Source organism: Fukomys damarensis, unplaced genomic scaffold (assembly GCF_012274545.1).
Source record: "Fukomys damarensis isolate Sample0158 unplaced genomic scaffold, DMR_v1.0_HiC HiC_scaffold_13, whole genome shotgun sequence".
NCBI lineage: Eukaryota > Metazoa > Chordata > Mammalia > Rodentia > Bathyergidae > Fukomys > Fukomys damarensis.
Window position 1 is genome coordinate 29,223,975 of NW_022900925.1, and position 23,524 is coordinate 29,247,498.

Below are 23,524 nucleotides of genomic sequence, written 5' to 3' on the forward strand. Positions count from 1 at the left end.
AAAAAAAAAAAAAAAAAGAAAAAAGAAACAGGTGAGATTTATTTTAATATATTTAATAATATATTTTACTTAACTTGTTATATAGAAAACATTGTTTTAAAATGTAATCTACAAACCTACTCAGTTGGGTTTTTTTTTCTTACTGAGGTTAGAGGTCTGGTGCACACTTCACACTTAGGAAACACCTCGGTTTGGCTGGCCACAGTTCAACTGCAATGAGTTTGCTGGTTTCCATATTGGAAAGCACAGTCCAGAGCTCTGGGCAAAGGCAAGGGCTCAACTGTGACTCTTCTTTTCCTTACAAGGGTATCAGTGACTTGCCTTATGGTGTTTTTTGCCTTTTCCTCAAGGAAGTAACAGGAACGGGCTGAGGCCTAGATTTTTGTGCACCACCATGGATAGGGTGATCTAAAAACTACTCGGGAATCCCAAAGCAAAAGAGATCTGAAGAGCCCACTGAGCTCGAGCTCGATGGTGCCAGGCAAATCCTTGGTTGTTACTCTTGCAGGTCTTACTGCGATGCTAACTGTTGGTACCTCAGTGAGGCATAGTCAGATGCAGTAGACATCAGCAGACCCTCTAGCTCTGTCACCTGGGGCCAGCTGCGGAACATGGCAGAGCCTGAGTTACTTCTTTAATGAAACAAGGATAAGGACCACGGCTGTCTCATGAGGGTCAGAGCAACATGCTCGCTCGGAGCTTCTGGTCAAGGGGTCTGGCACCTAGTGGAGACTGTGGTTAGTCACTGTTGTGATGAATATCACCACCATCTTTGTTACCACTGCTTTTAGGAGTGTGTTCCGGCCACACACTAGTGTCTCAGCATCCTTTCAGACTTTCATTCCCCCAGCACACATTAAATGTGTCTGCGGTCAAACACAGACTCTAGAGCAAGCTAGACCACTTGGACTTAGATCGTGTTCCTGTCTTTCTCAGTGCCTCCTTCTTATTTCCTGACCCCAGATCAAGACTCGCATATCTTCTCTGGCATAACTGACTCATTTCTTGGTTTCAGAATCCATAAAAGGAGAAGTGTACTAGTTGAAAACCACATAGGGTTGTTGGGATGGTTAAATGAAATAACGTAGATAAAACATGGCCCAGCACACACCAAACCCTAGGCAAATGGGAGCAGTTATTACTGGGCGAAAGATGGGGATGCAATGGCAAAGAGAGAGAAGCCACACTTGGACATTCTATTACCCGACAGCTAGACCTCATGCCTATAAGACAATAAAGACTTAGGAATGTTGGCATAAGGGCAGTCTTTCCCAGTGCCTGTCTTGCTTAAATACTTGGCCAGCAATTTAAAAGCTCTATCTTCTGCCTGGCAGATGGAAAGGCCACTATTCCTCCTGCTCTGTCAGTCCTCTGAAAGAGCAGCTAGCCCTCACACTCAGATCTGTGTCTGCTTCTAGGACCCCCCTTTGGTGAAACAGTGCTGCTTCTAATAAGCTCTTGCAGACTGAAAAAGTCAATAAAGCTTAAAAAAAAAACAAACTCCATTGATCCGCTTATCTGTGGTAAGAAAACCTTGTTCTCAGGACACTGCCGTGTCCCACTAGCACAGGTCAGGGTGGGTGAACGCCAGCTGAGCTGGAGCGTGGCTCCCCCTGGGCACTCTTGACCTTTGCACAAATAATTATTGAATGAACCAGAGATTAGAACTGAAGCAATTTATAGTGAGCTACATGGGAGGTCAGGAAAGCTCAGATTCATCTCCAAATTGGTGAGATACAAGGGAGGAAGAAAGAAAAGAAGAAATAAATGTTTGGTAACATAGTCCTTGCAGAAGCCAGGAACTGAAAAAGAAGTATTCCGTGCCTCTCCTTTGATACGTGTGGGTAATCAGAACACCCTACTCTCTCTCTCTCTCTCTCTCTCTCTCTCTCTGGACCCATCTTTGAAAAACATGCCCTTGGCAGATGGGTACAGAGAAATACAGACTAAAAAACGTGGTCCTGTGTTCTGTTTGTTTCTACATCTTTCCTTTATAAGCTTAGTTAGTCCTCAGGACTGCAGTCCTATTCTGCTAGACATCAGTCTCAAATCCTGCCCAAGAAGTGTGATAACCCCGATCCTGGTTCTTCAGGGTTGAGGAGGAAGACAGAAGGGCCCAAACTGGCTGCCAGGATTGAGCTCCAGAGCTCAGTGTTAATTCCTGGGGGCTTCCCCGCCAGTGACGCTGCTGTCTGTCTCAGGAGTTGGGTACAGAATGGAGGCTCTCTGTCTACCCTTTGCTCCTTTACCCCTGACAGAGTGGGAAGCTGATGAAAGGGGCTTTCTCGTCCCATAGTGAGAGAACCCAGGAGGCCACTTTTCTGTCTTATAAGGGATAACTCCATCTGGCTCTTTAGGACTCAAATGCTAACCTCACAAAAATAACCAGCACCTTTGCATGACTCATAAAAGAAAATAAAGAATCTAATGTGTATAAGGCTCTAGAGAAACTGATGTCTTTTAGACCATACTGTGGATCATTTAGATGCTGCAAATACATTTCACAGAACAGACTGGATGTAGGCATGAAAAGCCAAAATAATAATCTTTCTCACTTCAGGAATATCAATGTTGTGATTTTATTTCTCCCAGTTTTTAAAGAGGAGTAGAAATGCACAAGGCACAGAAACATTCATAGTGGCATCACAATTACGGACAAACTGGAAGCAATGTAAATATCCAACAATGGCTAGACAGATTATGGCAGACCCACTTAGGGGATTGACCCATTGGATCCAGCCACAGTGAACGATCTATGCAAAAGTTGTACTGGAGTATGGGGAGGAAGCATGGAATAATAAAACTGGGGAAAAGGCGGACCAAGTGAACTCACTTGTGCGGATATCCCCCCAAAATATGCGTGGACAAAGCTGGGAGAGAGCACAGAGATGACTCAGAGATGCTAAGAGGATTAGATTAGAAGATCTGACTCTTGGTAATGTTTCTGCAGTGCCTCATCGCTAGTAGTGGCACAAATAAAAAAGAACAAAGCATGGACATTGCATTATTCTTCTCGCCCCATGTTTTTGGCTTTCCCAAGGTTGCTTAGGTTGGATCTTCACTTGTCTGCAAAGGCGCACAGATGTGTCAAGGAGCTGTGATGGCCCCAAATACTGAGCCCTTTCCACTGGATGGCCATGTGAGCTCTGTTGTCATCCCTTCCCAGGTGAAAGCAGCCTCACCTGTGTACCCCGGCGTGTCACGGCGTGAGAAAGATGGGCAAGAACTTCCTCTTTGGAAGGATTCCCTGGACAAGGCAGGGGACTCGTTCCTCTCCCCAAGTCCCCTACCCTGGTTCATATTTAATTACTTGTCCCTTAGCAGCTTGGTAGCCAGGGCCCCGACCCTCCAGGATGACACTGTGTGGCGTCTGCCCACCCATCCAGCTGGCTGCTCTCCGGGCCAAGTCCTAAGGCAAAGCGCCTCAGCCGCTTCCTGCCTGTATGCACAGCTGCTCAGAGCCGATTCTGAGGGTAAGCAGTGTGCCTGGCTCTGCGCTCACCTTTCTCTGCACTGTTCCCTCTTCTTGGAGAAGATGAGGTAGTTTGCTTTTACTGCAGATGCCCAGGAATGGCAATGCTCCCAATATCGCGATCTCTAACGGTGTGAGTGTGTGTGTGTGTGTGTGTGTGTGTGTGTGTGTTGTGTCTTTCTCTCACCACCAGAACACAAACAAGTTTACAGTTTATGGCCAGCCACATTTCTATCCAGCACATTATTTAGCACCAGTAACAACCACCACTGAAACGTACACGCCAGCTCATTAAGCTAAGAAAAGCCTCTGCTGGCTACGCAAATGCTTTAAAGCAAAGCCAACCTCTTTTTGTTCTTTTTCAAGGTCAGTCTGCCCACTGTGCACAGACAGCAGCCCCCCCCCGCCCCCTGCTTGACTTAAAACAATACAAAGCAATCCCGAACTTTCCGGAAGTTCAAAGCCTGTGTGTTTGCCCTGGGCTGAGAGGATGGATCAGTGCAGCCTTTGCTTTCCACCGCCTGGGCTCACTGAGCTCTTTCAAGAGTGACAACCGAGAGGTTAAATCTTCTTGGATTTGGTGCTGTTTACTACAGCTGGAGCTGACAGCCAGAGAGGCAAGTGTCACCTCACCCTTTTGCAGCCACAGGGATGCGAGTACCCCTGGGGGAGAAGCAGCTGGGTGGCAAAGCAATAAAGATCCACACATCTGCAAAAGAAACTTGGGAAGTGATCCCTCCGGGGAGTCCTTCCGCTTGCTTGCAAAAGCACTTTGGGGCTGAGAAGTCTCTGCCCTGTAGCCCACTCTCAAGGATGAAGAAGAAACAGAGAAAACAAACAGAAAATATTCCCCACCTGGTGTTTGCATGTTTTACGCTCAGCAAGCAGGGAAAATGCAAGTGCGTGTGAACACACTCCCTTCTCTCCTTTGGAGAGATCCTAGATGCACTTGTTAATTGTGTCAGCCCCCGCCCCCGCCCCCAGCCACAGGAAAAGCCCCAACCTACACATGCATGCCCACCTCACGGCCAAGCCCCCTCCCCAGCATCCCATCCCAGGCTGCAGAAAAATCATCAAATGCTACTCACACGCGGCAGCCTCAGCCTCCCTCTACCTCTCCCCAGCTTGCGCTCAGGCTCCGGTCGTGGCTGCTGCTTCTCTTGTTGCAAGTGAAACGAGCCTTCCCCGGCAGAGATGGTTTTCCTCTGGGCTGCTTTGTCTGAGATTCCCCAGATGAACAGCGACTCATTTATGTCATTATCTGAGTTCGATTGCTCCCCTAACACAGGCAGGGCTTTGGGGCTGTCATCTTCCACAGGCTGGGCTTCTGGAGAGAGAAACAACAGACCTGAAACTGACAACTGATCGCATCAGAACACACTAGGGGACAGCAACCCAAGACTATGAAGTAACAGGTTAGCTTACAGTGCTGCCACGCAAAGCCGTAGATCATCTGTCTCCCATTGGCCCCGGGACCCTAACCAAGTGGAAAGGACATTATTTATGAACTTGTAGCTTCCAGAATGACTCCAGGTATAGCCAGATGGGCACCACCAACCCTCAGGCGTGTTCAGCATTATGGAAATCAATAAAGAGGTAGTCACATGTGGTGTTTAAAGTTAAAGGCTTTTAGAGAAATATGGACTTATATAAATTTAAGACGACCATGATTCAAGTGTGAGCTCCACCACTCTGTGGGCTGTGTGATTTTGGCAAAGTCTTTATTATCCTCTCTTGGACTCTTTACCTGCACAATCGAGCGCAGTGATACTTGGCCTCCTTAGGAGAGTTGAAAGACCTGCATGTGAATTCAGTGTATAGCATAGGGGAGGAACCCTCTGAGAGACAAAAAGCCGCCCCCACCCCATTATGCAGCAGTGTTTGTTTACTCTGCAAAGGCCCTGTGGCTGTATTGTCAAATCTCAGGATCATTTCCTCAGAGGAAACACATTATAGTACTTTGCATATTTACAGCAGCCTGAATTTCCAGGTTTCAAGCACATAAGAATTCTGGGATGTCTATTTTTCAAATATGGGAAACAGAGCTCTAGAATGATCAGAAGCCCTTACAGAGAGAAGACACTGACACTTGCTGCTGTGCCTTATGCACTGCCTCACGAGGACAGAGTGGAAATCTACCTTGGCTGACTCTCTTCTCTTCTGCAAGCTGAGATTTCTCAGGAGTGACAGGTTTTGACAACGGGATCTCAGTAGAGAAGTCTGTGTTCACTTCAAAAAGTAAGAGATGTGCCCAAGGGATGAAAAATCCAGAAATGTTAATGCTTGACTAGAGCCTTGTGGTATACCCTCGTTCTAAATGGTCTGATGATTGGGGGCTGAGCTTTAATGGACTCCCCTCTTGCCTCCTCTTGCCCCCAAAGCAGAAGCAGCAAGCTTATGCTGTACCTTAGCCCCTGGACAAATGCAGATCCTGTTTAGGGAATCCCTACCTTGCTGAGGTAATTTCAATAGAACCAACATCAACGAGACCTAACAAGGCAAAATGGTTTAGCCCAGTGTACCAGGCCTCATCTTGCTCCACAGAACATGTTAGATGGCACTTGTACTTCTGTGTCCAAACGCAATCAGAGTAAATAAATAAACACTGAAAACCTGGACCAGAGAAGTTGCTGTAAAAGTCTTCTCCCATGGACTGACATGAAGGGAGATTATATTGATGAAGGGAATTCAAGATAGGAAGGGGAATCGTGATGAGTCAATCTGATTGCACCCTGGTTCTTTCTAACAGCTTAAAAATCTTCAATAAGATCCCAGGATCATGGAATACTCTTCTCCAAGGCGTGTGTGCCAAGTTCTGAGCACAGTGTCTGCTACAGTTTAAGGGTTCAATAAATGCTGATCATATAATGATGATAATCATAACCAAGAAGGAGAGGATGTAAGAATCGTTATCGTTTGCCCTCATGGGTTTCACCAGACATCACTCTAACATTTTGTACAGTTTGTTGCATTCAACTCTCACAACAACTTCGGACCAGAGGTGTTGTCATTTGTAATTTACAGATGAGGAAACCAAGGCATTGAAACTGAAACAATCAGATGGAAATGTTCACAAAATTCCACATCTGCCCAACTACCAGCATCGGTGTCTCTAGATTCTGCTTCCCTCCCCTTACTGTGGATGGATTGTCTGTTCCCTCAGCCAAGGTACCCTTCAGCTACCCAAAGATATCACTGTAATAGTTCTTTATCCTTCCTTCACCATCAATTTTTCCTTCTCTGGTGTATCATTCTCAATAGCTTTGTGCTTTTGTTCTCCTATTTTTTAAAATAAATGTCCTAATTCCATCTCTACCGTCAGCTACTGCCCATTTACATTACACAATACATCAAAAATCTCTGTGAAATTGTCAAAATACATTCTCTAGACAATTTTTCTCTCTTGGACTCATTCCAATACAGTCTTTAGTGCCACCTCTCAACCTAGCTGGTCTTGTCCAAGTCACTGATGATCTTCATATAGCTATTTTCAGCCCTCATCTTTCTTGACTACCAGCATTGTTTGTCACAGGTGATAACTTTCCTGCTGCTTAAAATGCTTTCTTTAGTTGGGTCCTGGACTCACACTGCTCATTTTGCCTTCTGCCTACCCGTGTGTCCCTTCTCAGTCCTTCCTGTGCATAGCATCTCTCTTGTAGTCACTGGAAAGCAGTATTAAAAAGAGGCTCAAAGGCCAGACTTGGAAACCAGAAGCCCAAGTTGCATCTCCGATGTTATGATTCAGATCTAAAATGGCCTCCCAAATTCTCAGGCTGTGATTGGATAAGGGGGCACTGTTCTCAGCACTAGAGTCATCCATTGATGAGTTCAGTAGCTGGATGTGATGTGAGGAGTTGAGGCCTGGTTAGAGGTAGGTTACTGGGGGGTTGACCTGGAAAGAAGGAAGGATGTATTCTTGTCCCTGACCCCTCCCTTCTCTCTCTGTTTCCTGGTTGCTATGGGTTGCTTATTTTCCCCCTTGCCATCCTGTTTTTGCCTTGGAGCCAGCTGAAAAGTGGACCGAAACTGTGAGCCAGAATAAACCTTTCTTCTTTTATGCTGTAGGTGTTGGGTATTTTTTCCCAGCAATGAGGAAAGTGGTGAAGACAACTGACAACAAAACTCAGGAGGCATATAACCTTGGCAAACTCACTTCACGTCTTTCTCCTAGTCTCTTTCTTTCTAAAATAAGATGATCTGATGAGGTTGTCCAAAACATTAAAGGGGTTGTCTATGAAAGCACAAAGAATAGAAACTGGCATGTGCTAACCGGTCCACGAGCATCAGATATTTTTATTACCTACCACCTGACACCGAGAACCCAAGATCTTGGTGATCAAGCAGCTTCTCTGTGACCTCCTTTTCTTTCACACCTTTAACAAACATCTGTAGGCAGATTAACATCTGCAGTGTAGATCTTTCTCTACAAGGCAGACCCAAATGTGAGACAGGCCAAGCATCTGACACACTCAACTCATTTGTTGTTCCCACATTTTCCTTCATCTCAGAAAATGACAGCCGCACTCAAGTAAAAACCTCAGAGTTATTTTTGACTTATTTTTCCCTCACACTCAGCATTCATTCAGCTGGACGGCAAATTTATGGTTTACTCCATAAATATACACAATTGTAAATTGTCGATTTACAACAAAATATCTTTTGCAAAATCAAGTTAAAAAAATAAAAGAGACCAATTCCTTGTAATAGCTTGCAAGGCCTCCCCTCCCCGAGTTCCCTCTTTTGCTACCTCTTCAGGTTCAGCTATTATTACTCTCCCCATTTCCCAGTGCCCTAGACATGAAGCTCTTTGAGCATACCATGAAAACCACCTCAGGGTCTTTGAACGTTCATTTTTTTGGGGGGGGGACATGTACTTCCAGAGTCACTTCAGCCTTCTTTCCAATGTCATTTTCTCATTGAAATCTTCCCTTATCACCTTTATAAATATTTCTCTCTGCTTCTCACTTCTCCTCAGCAGTATTTTTCTTGGTAATGCCAACCAATGAATAAAATACATTTGTGTGTGTGTGTGTGTGTGTGTGTGTGTGTGTGTGTGTGTGTTTCCTTTTATGAAAATGTGAACTTGATTGTATTTTTCTTGTGGTTGTTCGCCCAGTGCGTAGAACATAGCCTGCATCTAACAGGTGCTCATTAAATATTTCCTGCCTGGGTGAACGGAACTAGAGGAATGAAAACTCTTGCCCAGCTTCACAGAGTTGCTGCATGATGAAGCTAGATTCAAACAGACCTTCCTGCTTTCCTTGCCCTTATTCTTTCCAACACACCAGCAGTGTTTCTATCAAAGTGTTGTGCAGACCATGTGGACTTACATCCGTCCACTAAAGTGAGGTTTTACTTTCTTAGTGACTGGTACGGCTCTTGATACATTTCAGTGGCTCTGGGCTACACAGCTGTCATCCCTCGCTAACATTTCTATCAACACAGTAATTTGTGAACTGTGAGTATATTTTACCAAAGCGGGAAAAGCTCCTCTATTCTTTTGAATAGATTTATTGGAAATCAACATTCTGTTTGAAATGAGAATTTCACTTATAGCCGTTGTCCTTGACTGCCCATTCAGAGATAAGAAGCTGTCTCTATTGCTTTTTAAATGTCCTCTGTGCCCAAAATTATTTGAGAAAAAGTAAGCAATAACCTGGAATAATTGAATTTTTGAAACGTGTTTCAGAAGTGGTGGTTGAGCTTGACGAGTAACCAGAGACTCTGTGAGTTGTTCCAACAATACTTGGGAAAACGAATTCACTTTTCATTTGTTGTAACTTTTAATTTATTTCTTTGAGCATCTCTGAAGTGTCCATTGGGAGGGACATACTGTTCTCTTGAGGCAGTACACTAAGGACTCTTCTTGGGGAGAGAACGCTGGTGACATGGCAAAGACCTCTTGCTTAGAGTCTGACTTCTTATGTTCTACTTCAGCTCGGTTCCTGAGCAGCGTGGAGAACTTGAGGCAAGTTCCTCAGTTCACTTGGCTTCTTTTTCTTTTTGTATATAAAGAAGAGGTTGGACTAGCTTTCCTCTGGTATCCTTCCAAGGTGAAGTGTCCGTTAGACCAAGTTCTGTTCTTAGTTGTGAGGGTAATTGTGTTTCGTACAATAATCATGAGACTGATTACTAAGTTTATGCAATTTGACTCCAGTTATAAGCAGGTCTAACCCACCTGGTCAGTTTCAGAATGTATTCATTCAGTCATTCGTTTACTATGTGTCTGCCACTCTGGTGCACATTAAAGATACAAACAGGACTCAGCAGGCTGAGGCAGGAGAATTGCAGCGAGCTTGACGCCAGCCTGAATTACATTGTGAGACCCTGTCTCAAAACACCAACATGTTTCTATACAAACAGGAGCAAAACACAATCTTTGTAATAAAGGGATACATAGTCTAGTGCGGAACACAGCAAGACACGTAACAATAATGATATCATCATAGTGAGGGCATAAGAGGGCCACTTGATTAACTCGAGACTTTGGGATGTTTTTGAAGGCTAGGGTTATTGAGCTGATGACAGCATGAGCATAGAAATGTGAACATAGTTCTAGGGTTCACGTCAGTTAATTTCTTCACCATCGTTTTTATACAGTGCTATCAAACAGAATTTGAAACCTAAATCTCCTTTCTTATTCTTATGATGAACACAAGTAAGGAGTTTTAAATTTGTAGGGAATGGTTGGAGAAGTAAGGTAGACCTTTTGGAGGATGTGCCCTTTAACTGAGATTTTGTCCAATGAGGAAGAAGAAAAGGGCAGGTAGGGCTGAATGGGTTATCTGGTTAGAGACAATGTCATCTGTACAATGAAGAAAGCTGCTGGAAGGTGGTTATGTTTCACAAGTTGAGAAGAAGGGATAAAAATACCACTTCTTGCCTTGTTTCTCCTATTATTGCCTACAAATTTGAAAGTCCTTACTTTGTTCCTCATACGATCAGACAGAGAGTTTATGTTTCAAGTTCTGTTCAGTGGCACTGTATACAGAAGATGGGGGCAGAACTGACCACAGTGAGACCTGGAATTGTGCTTTTAGTTCTTTCTTTTTCAGTAAATTTATTGGTACATTTTAGGTATACAGTGTGGGTACATTCATCATTGGGATCTTGTACCTTTACATGACAGTTCTTGGTTGTTATTTTTCCCCATTCCCCTGCCCTCCCTTCAGCCCCTCCACCCTCCCCTATTTACAAAGACCTTGTTTCTATTTTTTTTCCTTTTCTCATATTTTTTCTTGTCCCTTCTTTCCTTTCCCCTACCCTCCCCACTTCCCCTACTCCTTTAGCCCCTTTCTTCCCATTTCACATTATCAGTTATACAATTTGAACCTTATTTACACTTTCAGTTTTTCACACCAGAAAAACTATTCGGTATTTACACACACGTGTCCTATTTATTTCACTTAAGACTATGGTCTCAATATGTATCCATTTAGCTATAAATGTCTCTAGTTTATCTTTCTTTATGGCTGAGTAGTATTCCATTTTATATTTTTAAGAAATCCCATCTTCTTTATCCAGTCTCCAGCTGATGGGCAGTTGGGCTGTTTCCATGTTTTAGCTGTTACAACCTGTGCCACCATAAACACGGGTGTCCATATATTGCTGTGATATGATTCATTTAATTCTTTTGGAAAGATACCCAGTAGAGGGATACGTGAGTCAAATGGGGCTCTATTCCTAGTTTTTTGAGGTATCTCTGTTGATTTACAAGTCTTGCACTAGTGTTCTGCTATCTGTTGTCTCTCACCCTGACCCTCAGCGCCCTGCAGAATAAGTTGTGCAGATGTGCTGCCATCATCTGAGGACATGTTGGCACTTATCAACCACAGAGGCGACATGATGACCAAACCAGCCCTGCATGAGGAAATGTTTTATCACATGGATTAGGGTGGCAGACTGACATTACACATCTTGGACTTGAGCCCAACCTCAAAACTTATTCTCTTCATCACAAAGTGGAAGCCCCTAGTAGCATTTATGTCAGAGTTTTATGAATTACCTGAGAGAATACACACAACTCTCTCAGGCCAATGCCTGCTATGAGGGAAGAGCTCAGTACGTTTCTGTTGTCTAATTCAAGCACTGGTACTTTACTAGAAATGGGCTCCCGAAATCCTCAGCCTGTGCAGTGTTAGGTCTCCACTCTCAGTGTACTTCCCACATTAAGCTCTGAAACTTGGGATTGAATTGTTGGGTTTTAACTATAGAGCAAAAATCATTCTTCAAGCAATTGTTAAAGCAATCCTCTCAGATGCTAACTTGCCAACTTTCAGTTATACGTGTCTGGCAGCCAAGAGTGAGTGAGAGGCACGGTTAGCTAGGAGATCATGAGCTAAAACCCTGGCTAGCTCTGCCAAGGATGCTTTGTCTTTCTCTTTCTTCTTCTTTATTTAAATGTCAATTGAACTTTACAGAACGTTTTTCATTGAGCTCTGGCGCATAGATTTGTCTTCAGCTTTGTATCCCTGATGATGTGCAGTGTGTAACAACTACACATGGCTTTGGAGGCCTTGTATTTGCCTGCCACAATTCGTCCCACTTAGTCCTTGTATGTAACTAAGCGCATACGTCCAATGACTGGCATTGCAGCCTTGAAGGGTAATTGTGTGCCTATGATGATAAATCATCATTATAGAGTTTGCGGAGAATGTAGCTCAGTGACGTTTAGAGGCGTATGAAGAAACTGGACCCTGAACTCAGATGTACATCGTGGAGATGAGGCTTGCAGAGCTATTGTTTACAACCAAGATACTATGTTGAACTTTCAGAATCCATGTTGGGAGCTTAAGAGGCTTGTTGAGGGCTTTCTTAAATCTGTGGGAGCTTGTTGGGCAGGAAAGTCCCAGGGCTGCTGATCCAAATGCATTCTTCATAAAGCTGCACTTACTGAATTCCTTCCAGGCCAATGTCTCCTGATATTTCCCCCAACCCCCCCAAATCCTTTCAATCAATTTCAATTAATTATGACTTCTGCAAAACGTATTTATCAGCTCTTTCATTTTCATCACACTGAGGCCGGTACTCTGCTGAACAGCTTCAGATACCTGGAGCATTTCTGTGAAGTAGCAAAAGCAGGCATGGAATTGTGTTTTCAACCATATGATTAAATAGAGCTCATTTTTTTCTGTCTCCCCAAGAAAGAGAACACTCTAAATAAACCAGAGGCCCTTGCTGATAGGTTTTGGGCAGGAGGGGGCTATTGACTCTCAGATTTCAGGCTCCTCTGTGGCTCCTCCAGTTTCATCAGGATGTCATGTTCTCGGTAACAGCATCTGCTGTTCTGACAAACATCCAGTGACAAACGCAGAGCCTCTGCCTCTCCCCAGGACCTGCAGAGCATAGAGAGGCCACAGCTGGGCGAGACAGTACAAGCCCATATTTCATAACAATTACTCCGGATTACCAGGAAAGGTGGCAAGAAAAACTATTAGCAAGTTGGTGGACCGGAGATTTATGGTGCGGCAGCTCAAAGGTGTATGAGAGGTTTCTGGTCTGATGAAAAATCACTTCTCTGGAGGTGAGAAAAGGGCAGACACCCTGCTTGGCTGATGAGAATCCATCAAGTTGGCTTCACTTTTGTGTTGCTCTTTGTCTCAAACTAAAAATGTCCCTTTGACTCTGTAGTACAAGATTCACAAAGTTTAACATACCCCTTCCACCAAAGTATGGCTTCTTCTTTATATTTTCTCTTTGGAACATCACGGTGATTTAAATCAGCAGGCTCTCCAGTTTGAGAGAAGCAAAGAACATATCAAGTGTACATATTCTCTCACAGCGGCCATCGTGGGACATTTCTTTGAGACCAGCTCTGCCTTTCTCCAGGGAACAGTACAGGTATCTTCAGTGTGCGCACAGTTCTGTTGGAGCTGTGTGCTGAGAATCCTAAGCAGTAGGAGCTGTATGCTAAGAACTAAGTATAAGCGGTAGGATGGCAGTACAGTACCAGCTCTCTTGCCCACCCACTGCTCAAAAGACAATGCTCTTACTTTCACATACAGCACTTTACTGATGACTCATGGAAACCCCTTGATGTGGGAATCACTTCCCAGCACAGATTAGGAGACGAAAGTACAGTGTCCTACAGTAAGTCCAAGACTCAGTCTCTAGCTTCTGGACTTGTTATTTGGTTCTCTTTCTAACACAGTTTCAATTGGTGCAGGATGAGAACTCCTGTACCTCTCCACTCCCATCCATACTTTTCTTTGTAACTTACCATTGTATATGGACATTCTGATGTGGCCATCCATGACATTCAGTCAGTAGACAGATTGAAGCAAAAGAGGTTAATGTAGTAAGAGTCAATTGAAAGTGCATTTGGCTATCCACCTAGTATCCTCCTTCAAATCAGTTCTGTGCTCTGTCTTAATTTGATAATCATAGCAATAATGATAATACATTTGAGCCTTATAATAGCTCATCAAGAGTTTTTTTTCCCATTCTCAGTCTACCAGTGGCTGAAGCTAAAGTAACTTAGTTAGCAATCAAACTAATTGAAATTTAAAGCTTTTTGGCTCTTAAGTCCAGTGCTTAAATTGCCTCTTAAAACTTATTCAATGGAAAATTGTGTGCATTTTATAGCCTGATAAGGCTATGGAAACCTTGTGAGGTTTCCAGATCCTTGATGGAATTAAAAACTACAGTTAATCTGAAAAACAGAAAGAACTGTACTGGGAATGACTCATTTAGTGATGAGAGCATAATGCCCAGTGGAAGTACAAAAGAAATATCTGGGGGCCAGGGATTTAGCTCAGTGGTGCTGCCACCTGCCTTGTAAGCCCAAGGTCCTGAGTTTGATCCCCAGTACCAACAACAACAACAGCAAAAAAGAAATTTGTGTTGGGTAGATGAATGAATGTATGACTAAGTGAATTAACCTTTACCAGCATGTTGGTAAAGTTATCTTGAAAGACTGGATAGCCCAATAACAAGATTCTTCCAACAAGCACAACTGACCAACATTCTGAATATTAAAACATCAAATATCAAGTCATCTACTGTCCCACACGAAGCATATCGTAACCCACTGGAGAGTTCGTACAACCTTCCCAACTCAAAATAGGGTTGGCCTGATTTCAGAAGCACACACATGGAAGGAAGCCAGGGGACAAGGAGTCTCAGTAACAGTCAGAAAGCCTGCTTGTTAGACTCTTACTAAGAGCAAGAGGCTACCAGCCTGGCACTTTGCCCCCAAGGCACTTCAAATCCGTGACTGAAGCCACTCCACTTGACAATGACAGAAGACTTAGCCCCATTCCAAGTTCCTGGGTCAAACTGCTGTTGTGGAAGGCTATATAAGGAAGTCTGATTTAGTAGCCAGTTCTTTCAGCATCAAGATGATCTTGCTCCCAGTGTGGCCCTAAACTTGTGCTTTTATCGAAGAGTTACTTCATTCCTATGTTTGGTCTCTGTTTTTCATTTTAGTTTCTTACCGAGTCCTTCCCTTGACAAATTAACCCATGTCCTTGAAGCCGGGCTTTCCCTTGTTCTTAACAACTCTGTCATACAGACAGTTTGGCTTCCTATTACTGCTGCTGACACTCCCTAATGCTGACTGCACAGAACTCTTCTTGGTGTCAGCACCCAACCTCCCCGTGTCTATAATGCCGTGACTTTTTCTCTACGTTTCCCATATCTGATATGCAGGGCTTGCTAAATAGCTGCTCTATTTCATCAATCATCAACTGCATTAATACAACCGTCCCTTATATATCATCTGGTTTCCACCATAGCTATCCAAGTATGAGTTCCCTTTCATACATGATCAACTTTGCCAGTAGAGTGATCGTTTTAAAAGTAAGATATGACTGAGTCACCATGTCCCTGATAAGACGTTTTAGTGGTTCTGTATTATATTTTGTGTGGTTGGCAGAATAATGGTTCCCCAAAGATGTCCTCATCCTAATCATCAAGAATACATTATGTAACATGGAAAAGGAGGATGAAGCATGCAGATGAAATTCAGGTTAATAATCAGCTGACCTTAAAATGAAGAGATTTTCCTGAGCTATTTTAGGTCTGACCATTTCAGGTGAGACCAATCTAATCACATGCATGGAAGATAAAACAGAAGATGGTTTGGAGAGATGAAACTGGACCAGCATTCAGACTGTGATTTTTAGCTCTGAAGACAGAGGAGGAAGACCACAAGCCAAAAAACATGGCAGCCTCTATAAATCAGGAATGACTCTCAATTTACAGCTAGCAAGAAAATGGAGACTTCTGTCCTATAACAATAAAAAACTGGGTTATGCCAACAGCCATACAAGCAAGGAACTAAATCTTCTCCCAGAGCCTCTAGGAAAGTACAACACCTAAATTTTAGTTCTTGTAGTTTTGTAGAAAATATGACCTACAAAAGCATAAGCTATATTTGTGTTGCTTAATCCCTAAGTTTGAAGTTTATGTGCTATAGCAGAGACATAAAATGAATATTATAAAATAAAGATAAAGCTCTTAGCATGAACTACCAAGGGATGCTGTCATGACTGACATTCTTATCTCCAAATCCTGCTATTTCCCATTTCTGCTTCTGCCCCATGAATGCTGAAATGACTGTGCCACCTACATGTGATTTATCTGCCAGAAACACTCCTTTCTTGTCTAATCATCATGCTGCAAGAATTCTTGCTGGCTCTACAATGTCTTCCCCAAGCCCCATGGGTCTTACTCTCCCATTCTCTCACCTCCTGCCCCAGCTGTCTCTCCTCTGTGATGTGGGACCCTGGACTCTAATTCTATCCCTCACACTGTTATACTCCTTCATTCTGTTCCCATGTCTGCTAGATTGTCTCCACTTTCTCCCATCCTGGACACCCCTAGAAGACCCGGCCCTCTCCCAACTCTTGGGCTCTTCTAGCATCTGGAAAGAGTACTTGTCACATGGGTGGGGGTTAATAAATAGGTCTGGGGCCAAATCTGCTGCAACTAACTTATGAAGCTGGAGCTCAAGGAATTGTTGTTACTGGGGCACTAGGGTTGAACGTTGTGAGAGGGTGAATTGTACAGAGCAGGGCTTGTAGGTCACTTTAGGTGAAGTACGCATTTGATACTAACCTACAGAAATCAGGAAGCACCATTACCAACATATGCTTTCTAAACTAGCTTATTGGAATATTGCACTGAGGCTTCCTTGCTAATGACTATTTATATATAATTTTATAAACATAGATATATAGAAAAATGTGTGTGTGTGTGTGTGTGTGTGTGTGTGTGTGTGTGTGTGTGTTTGTAGGGAAGGGTATCCTTGGGTCCTTGAGCACAATACTGTTTCAAATGTTTCTTCCCTATCAAGTGTTGACATTTTCCCCACAGAAAGTCTTTCTTGATCCCTTGTTTCTTTTCAGCTACCGCTGTATTTTTCTGTTCCCCCTTTTTTAGCAAAAACTTCCTTGAGTTGTTTATACCCACTGCCTCTAAAGTCCCACCTTCTATCCTCTATAGAGGCCTTCTACTCTAGCTTTGTCTTGCACAACTCCACTGAAACCGTTATTGTTAAGGCAAACGTGACATCCAGTGGCATCTCTCAGTCCTCAAGTTTGACTTATCAATAGCATTTTACATTATTACATTAACTTTTCCTTCTCAAACCATTTCTTAACTTGTAGGACTTTGCTATTTTGATTCTCCTCTGACCTCTCAAGCCTCTCTTTTCAGTTTCTCCTGTGATTCCTTGTTTCTATCTAACCTCTTAGACCGGCACACTCCCCTTCTCTCTACCCACACCACACTCCAGCACACGAATCCACTCAGAGCTGTCAAGTATGATTGGAACTCTAGGGAATGCTCTCTTGACTTTAGCGTGGCCTTCGCCCCTGAACTCAGACTAACTGATTGGCTGCCTACTCACTATTCCCGTGTAGACAGCTCTCCTGTCCAGGTCCCTTAGTCACCCCTTGGCTGGACTCAAGCCTGTGACTGGACTATCTGCTTCTGCATGACAAGAGGAGCCTTTTAAAATGCAATGCTGATTGCTAACCTAAAGCCAGAATGATGCTTTCCAAACCTAAGTTCCATTTTCTGAATCATTCAGAAGAAAAGCCACCATCCTGAGATTAACCGTGAGGCCAAATATAACCTGGTCCATCTGAGACCACTGCCCACCACTCCTTTCCTTTCTCACGTTACCCAGCCACACTGATCTTTTTTCTGTTCTCTTAGTCTGCAAAGCAGGACCCACCTCAGGGCCTGGGCACCTGCTCTGTCCTTCACTCAGAGAATTTTACTGTGTTCCTATTCATACCTCATTCCCTCACTTTCTTCAGGTTCATCTTCCAACGTTTCCCCATTAGAGGAATTTTTCTTGGTCGCCTTTTATAGAGCACCCTCCCCTCTTCCATAGCAGAAGATCCCAAATTCTGCTTTCCTTCCTTTGTGGGAAGAATCCAGTATGAGTGAGAGGAAGGGAAGAAAAAGAGAAAAATGAAAAGAAGTACTTTGTCTGTTTTCTGTTGCTATAAAAAAAGCCTGAGATAACTGATTTATAAAGATAAAAGGTTTGCTCTGGTGTGAGAAACTGAGCGTGAAATAAAGATTAAAATGAATAATTGGTAATGTGAAATGGGAAGAAAACGTCCAAAGGGGTAGGAGGAGTAGGGCAAAGGAAAGAAAAGTATGAAAAAAAGGAAAAAATGGAAGCAAAGTCTTTGTAAATAGGGAGGGGTAGAGGGGGTGCAGAGACGGCAGGGGAGTGAGGAAAAAAATAAGAACCAAGATCCATCATGTAAAGGTACAAGTTCCCAATGATAAGGGTAAATGTACTGAATACCTAAAATGTACCAATAAAATAATTTAAGGGAAAAAAATGATAAAAGATTTGTTTTGGCTCAGTTTGAGAGGTTCCAGTCCATGGTCAGTTGGTTCCATTGCTTTGGGCCCGTAGTAAAGCAGCATATCATGGCTGGAGTACGTGGTAGAGAAAAACTGCTTACCTCCTGCCCTGGGAGCAAAGAAGAGGAAGGGATGGGTGGGCCCAAGGTTCCACAGTCCTCTTTAAGAGAGTGCTAAATGACCTGACTTCTCAATAGGCCCCAATTCTTAAAGGTTCCCTTATCTCCCAATAGCTCCAAGCACATGGCCTTTAGGGGACATTCAACATCCAAACTACAGCAGGAAAAAGAAGGATCATTAGTTTCATAAAGTATTGTTCAATCTCAACAGGATCCAGGGAAAAAGAAGGGAGAGGAGCCCAGTTCATGATGGGTTTGGGGCACACCAAGTGGTAGGGACCCACAGTGAGACTTACCTAGTGGGCAGGTACTACATAAGGTGTCTTCTGCAGGAGTTCTTTGACTCACTGCAGCCTGAAGGCTGAGAGTGGCTTTCAGAAGTGTGGGAGACGATTGTGACCACAGCATTAAGGGTGCCGTCATGTGGATCTCCCCTTTAGTACTGACATGTAGTGTATTTTCACACGTATGGCTGCTGTAACCACCACTTCTATGTGAGCTCCTCTGGGCAAGCATCGCATTCTTTCACCGCAGCGGGGGAACTATTCTTTGTGTAAGGCTTCAGGGAGGCTAAGCAGTGCCTGGCAGCTGCCAGGATCACCATGCCCAGCAAACAGCAGCAGAATCAGTAGTATTTGTCTAAGACAAATAGTCAACCAGAAACAAACCAACCAAGAAAATAAAATAAATGTATCACCAAACAAAACAGAGATTCCTGGATCTTACCTCAAATTATTTGATTGTGATTCTTACAGGTATAGCCAGGAATTTATATTACTAGCAGGTACACAGGGAATTCTCAGACACCCTAACATTTGTTGACTCCGTCTTTGTCATCTACCCTGGATGTATAGTTGAATCTCCACGTTGAACACCTGAACCTCAGGCCCCAGAGGCTGTGGGTTATGAGACTCAGGCCACACTGCTCAAAGAGATGATCTCAGCCACCCAGTGGTTTTCCCATCCCAGCAATCAGATTTGCTCCAAGATCAACTCTGGACCATGCAGGACCCAGCAGTAGACCTTCCCTGAGCCCCTGGCCCTCAACTGCCATGAGCATGGGGGACCCAAAAAGGTCATGAGGAGCCCTAGTCTCTTAGGCATGTCCACTGCTAGATTGTTCCATGAACTGAGCATCCGCTCCTGTGCAGTCCCAGCCACCGCTAGTCTTAGGGGCAAGTGATGGTTATTCATGTTGGGGGAGACCTGGGGCCATTCCAGAGGCCGCCTCTGTAAAAGGCCAGATAGTCAATATTCTCAGCTCTGTGGGCCATTTTGTCTCTCTTGAAACGATTCCATTCTGCATTATACCTCAAAAGGAGCCATAGATGATATACATATGATAGGCATAGGTGTATTCTAATAAAACTTCACTTATACTAACAGGCAGGTGGCTGGGTTGGACTTACAATCCTACTTTACCCACCCCTGCCAGGAACTCAAGAGAAGTGTCTAATCTCCTTGATTTTTTTTTTTATTCTGATAAAGGCAAACAGTGATGTGAATAATCCAAAGTAAACATTTAAACCCCAATACTTTACATGCTCAATAGATGGCTTTGGAAAGCATTACACTATACTTGCGGTTGCTGATTTAGTTTTCTAATTATGTTTTGCTCTGGGTGATATTAATATAAGTTTATACTTTCCGGGCAGATCCCAATGGGGGTCTCAGGAGGAGGCCGTGGGTGAAAATGGGGAGCGAAGTGAGAAAAGTGGGCCTTGTATTAAAATTAGCTACACGTAATTGAGAGAATGCTGTGTATAACTGCCAGTGGGAATGAGAGATGCCCCTGTGAGTGGCTGTGTATTTATTGAACTTGAAAATGGCATCTCTGGCCTTCATCTCTCTGGTTCCCAAAGGCTTCTGCTCAAGCTGCTGAAAGTCACAGGGGAAGGGGCCTCCACTGAGCTCTGAGTGAGTGTGTGTTCCTGACTTCTGCATTCTGGACTAGTGGGACAAGTAGTGATGGGGGGATTTGCATCGCTGGGTTGCCTGTTACCTATTACGCATGCTCTTGTCTGCTTTACAAATAACATCAGCTGATATTTACTGAACATTTTCTCTACCACGTTGTATGAGATAATGAGATAACTTTGTTTAAGCCTCCCGATGACCCAAGGCAGCAGTATTTCTCTGCCCCTTCTACAGAAGCCATAGATTAATAACTCTTGAAATCATAGAACCATTTAAAATGGAAATTTTGACTTAACAGTGCTCACTTTTAATTAAGATATTGAGTTGGCCCACAATTATTTATTTCATTAAAAAACTCTATAAAGATATTATTAGCTCCATTTACAGGTGACAACAAGAAAGACTTTCTCCTACAGCTACAGAAAACGTCAGAAACAGTCCCAGATCCAGAAAAATTATCAGCAGAGAAAAAGATACTTGATAAAGGTCTTATCTCATCGTCTTGATTGAATGATTCTTCTTTTTTGCTCAGATCCATCCACAGCTGTGATCCTTTGAATACTTTTGCAGATTCTATGATAACAATTTCCTTATGTTCTACTGAGTGATACACTTCCATTCATTTACAAAAGTATATAGCCATAAGCAATATTTATATCATTATTGTAGCAAGGTGGGCAGTGAGTGGAGAAGCCCCAAACTTGCTTTACTAGTGCTCGGAAAAAAAAAAAGAGTGGGGGAGAGGCTGAAGCAAGCCCCTTCCAGCTGAGCCAGACACAGCAGATTAGGTTGGGAATTCCTGGAGACTTACGCAGCCTTGGTTAGAAGTACAGTTACTGACCCAGAAATAGACCTGGAAACCATGCACTGCAGACTGTGTCCCAGAGTTGTCTTCAGGATACTTCACTGGACTGTAGAATGCACTCTACTCCTACAGAAACAAGGCAGTCGTTTACCTGCAGGCCAGCTCTCCCCACACCTTGACTAATCTGATGAATGGTATCCCAGTGCAGCGGCAGCATCATTAGGAGTGACACCAAAGTTTCAGCCTTTGCTTTGCTGGGGAAATGCACTGCACACCACGTAGTGAGACAAGGACATGAAGACCTAACAAAGAGTTGACTCACCAACTACAATAATTATCAGCCACTTAGAGCCATGCTTTGAAGAGGCAGGACAATTTCAGCAGGGTCAGAGAGCCTGAGATAATTTTCCAGAACGCGATGAACAGATGAGAGTTAATTCTGATGGTGTTATTAGAGTAGTGATGACTTTGGAGAAATTGGTGATAATAACTATGAAACTGACTTTCCTCCATACATGCAAAGGTTATTTACCATCCTATGCATTTTGAGATAGCGAGAGGTTAAATTTTGAGGTCTCTGGAAGAACTTTCTCTCCATACCCTTTTATAGCACCACTACTGGAGACTAGCATTTTTCTTGAACACTACTGATTACAACCCTAGTGGCCACTTTCATTGAATACTAGACTGTGTGCCAAGCACTGCAAGCTTTATTTATTGATTTGAGTACTTATAACATCTCTGAAATGTAAATATTATCACTCCCATACCACTCAGGATGAAATGTAAACTTTAGCAAGTTTACTGACTGGCCCAAGGCCATGTAACTTAGTAAGTAACTGAGTTGGTTTTGGAGTCCAGGCCAGTCTTCACTCCAACACTAGCCTTTCTCCTACAGCATCCTAACCTCTCTCATTCCTGAGCCTTTCCTGAATTGACTTCCCCTCTACACTGGTCAGTTGGAAGAGCCATTTGCGCAGTGCTGAATTTAGAAAGGCTGAACTATACGGAAACATGGTTCTTCTGTCTGTTTTACCAGTTATCATCTATCGTTACATGTTGTCCCCTCTCGATGATCTGTTCGGTCAAAGAGCTTGAGGAAAGGATTGTAACATGAGTGTGTTTTATGAAAGTCCCTAGTGAAATTAATGGCCTTGGATAAGGTTTCAGGACAATTCTTTAGGACATTGTTCCATACCCACTTCCTTTGCCAGCTGTCAAGGTAGCCCATATCATGTTCTTCTTAATGGGAAGATCCATTTCCACCTCCACCTCATCCCCACTAACACACACACACACACACACACACACACACACACATGCACACATTTGCACAATGATTTCAAATGACTCCTTATAAGTTAGCCCTCATACTTCTCCTTGTAAAAGAGGAAAGAGACTCATATGTGGAAAGTAAGGAGTTGTAGTTTATAATGCAAAGGCTGAATTGCTGCTGTATCTCTGCCTTCATCTTTGAGATGTGATTCCTTTGGCTTTGAAAAGTCACTGAAAATTTTAATCAACCAATCAATCACAAAGTGGATGACTCTTCCCCTCTTATCCCAGATCCTGCATTTACTAAAATTACCTCTCTGCATACAAAGATAAGGAGACATATAAGAGTATTTGCAGAAGTAGTTTTAGCTTGTATGAGCTGTACAAATGTTTATTTGATTTTTCTGTAGAAAAATCATGATCATGTTTTTCTCAGAGCCAGCCTGGTTCTGGTCTGTGTTGAGATATACAATGGCAACCTCTCCCAATGTGAGTGTCATCTTATCCTCAATGTTGTGTAGCCCTCTGTTCCTTGTGTCCTCGAGTGCTGTGTCTTGGACTTTAAAATAGTATTTTTTTTGGAGGGGTGGGAGTTGGTGCATATATTAAAATTGAGAAGCCAATAGTGATTCATTATTTTTAACACTCCTTTGAGCCCCTACCAGAGTTGCATTTTATTTTATTTCACTTTCTTTTATTTTCAGCTCAGTATGCAGGTAGCCAGGGCACTCATACCTTTAGCAGGCAGAGGATCCTGAGCCTTTGACTCACCTCTCTTCTATTCACCCAGACACGGGCACAAACAATCAAAGTAACACATGATTCATCTGGTTTCCAATATGCATTAGTACCTGATTTATTATTATTAAATACAATCTATAGTTTATTCATAGGTTTATTACTTTATGTTGTACATTTTCTTTTATGGATTTTAACAACTTATATAATGATAGGCATCTTTCATTACAGGATCATACGAAATAGTTTCACTGTCCTAAAACATTCTCTACCTCTTTATTACTCCCTCCCTTCCCTCAATTGTCCCTAAGCCCCTGGAATTGTCCCCAAGCTACTGAAGTTTTGTCTGTGAGATTGGCTTTCAAA

General features: G+C 43.2%; 1 protein-coding gene across 1 annotated transcript in view; it reads right to left on the reverse strand.

The window, feature by feature from the left end:
* Ankfn1 (ankyrin repeat and fibronectin type III domain containing 1) overlaps positions 1-23,524 on the reverse strand; it is a 449,198-nt gene that overhangs the window by 373,692 nt on the left and 51,982 nt on the right. The window contains exon 6 of the mRNA XM_033762964.1: positions 4,561-4,799. Within this exon, the coding sequence (XP_033618855.1) occupies positions 4,561-4,799 (239 nt within the window). The remainder of the gene's footprint in view (positions 1-4,560; positions 4,800-23,524) is intronic.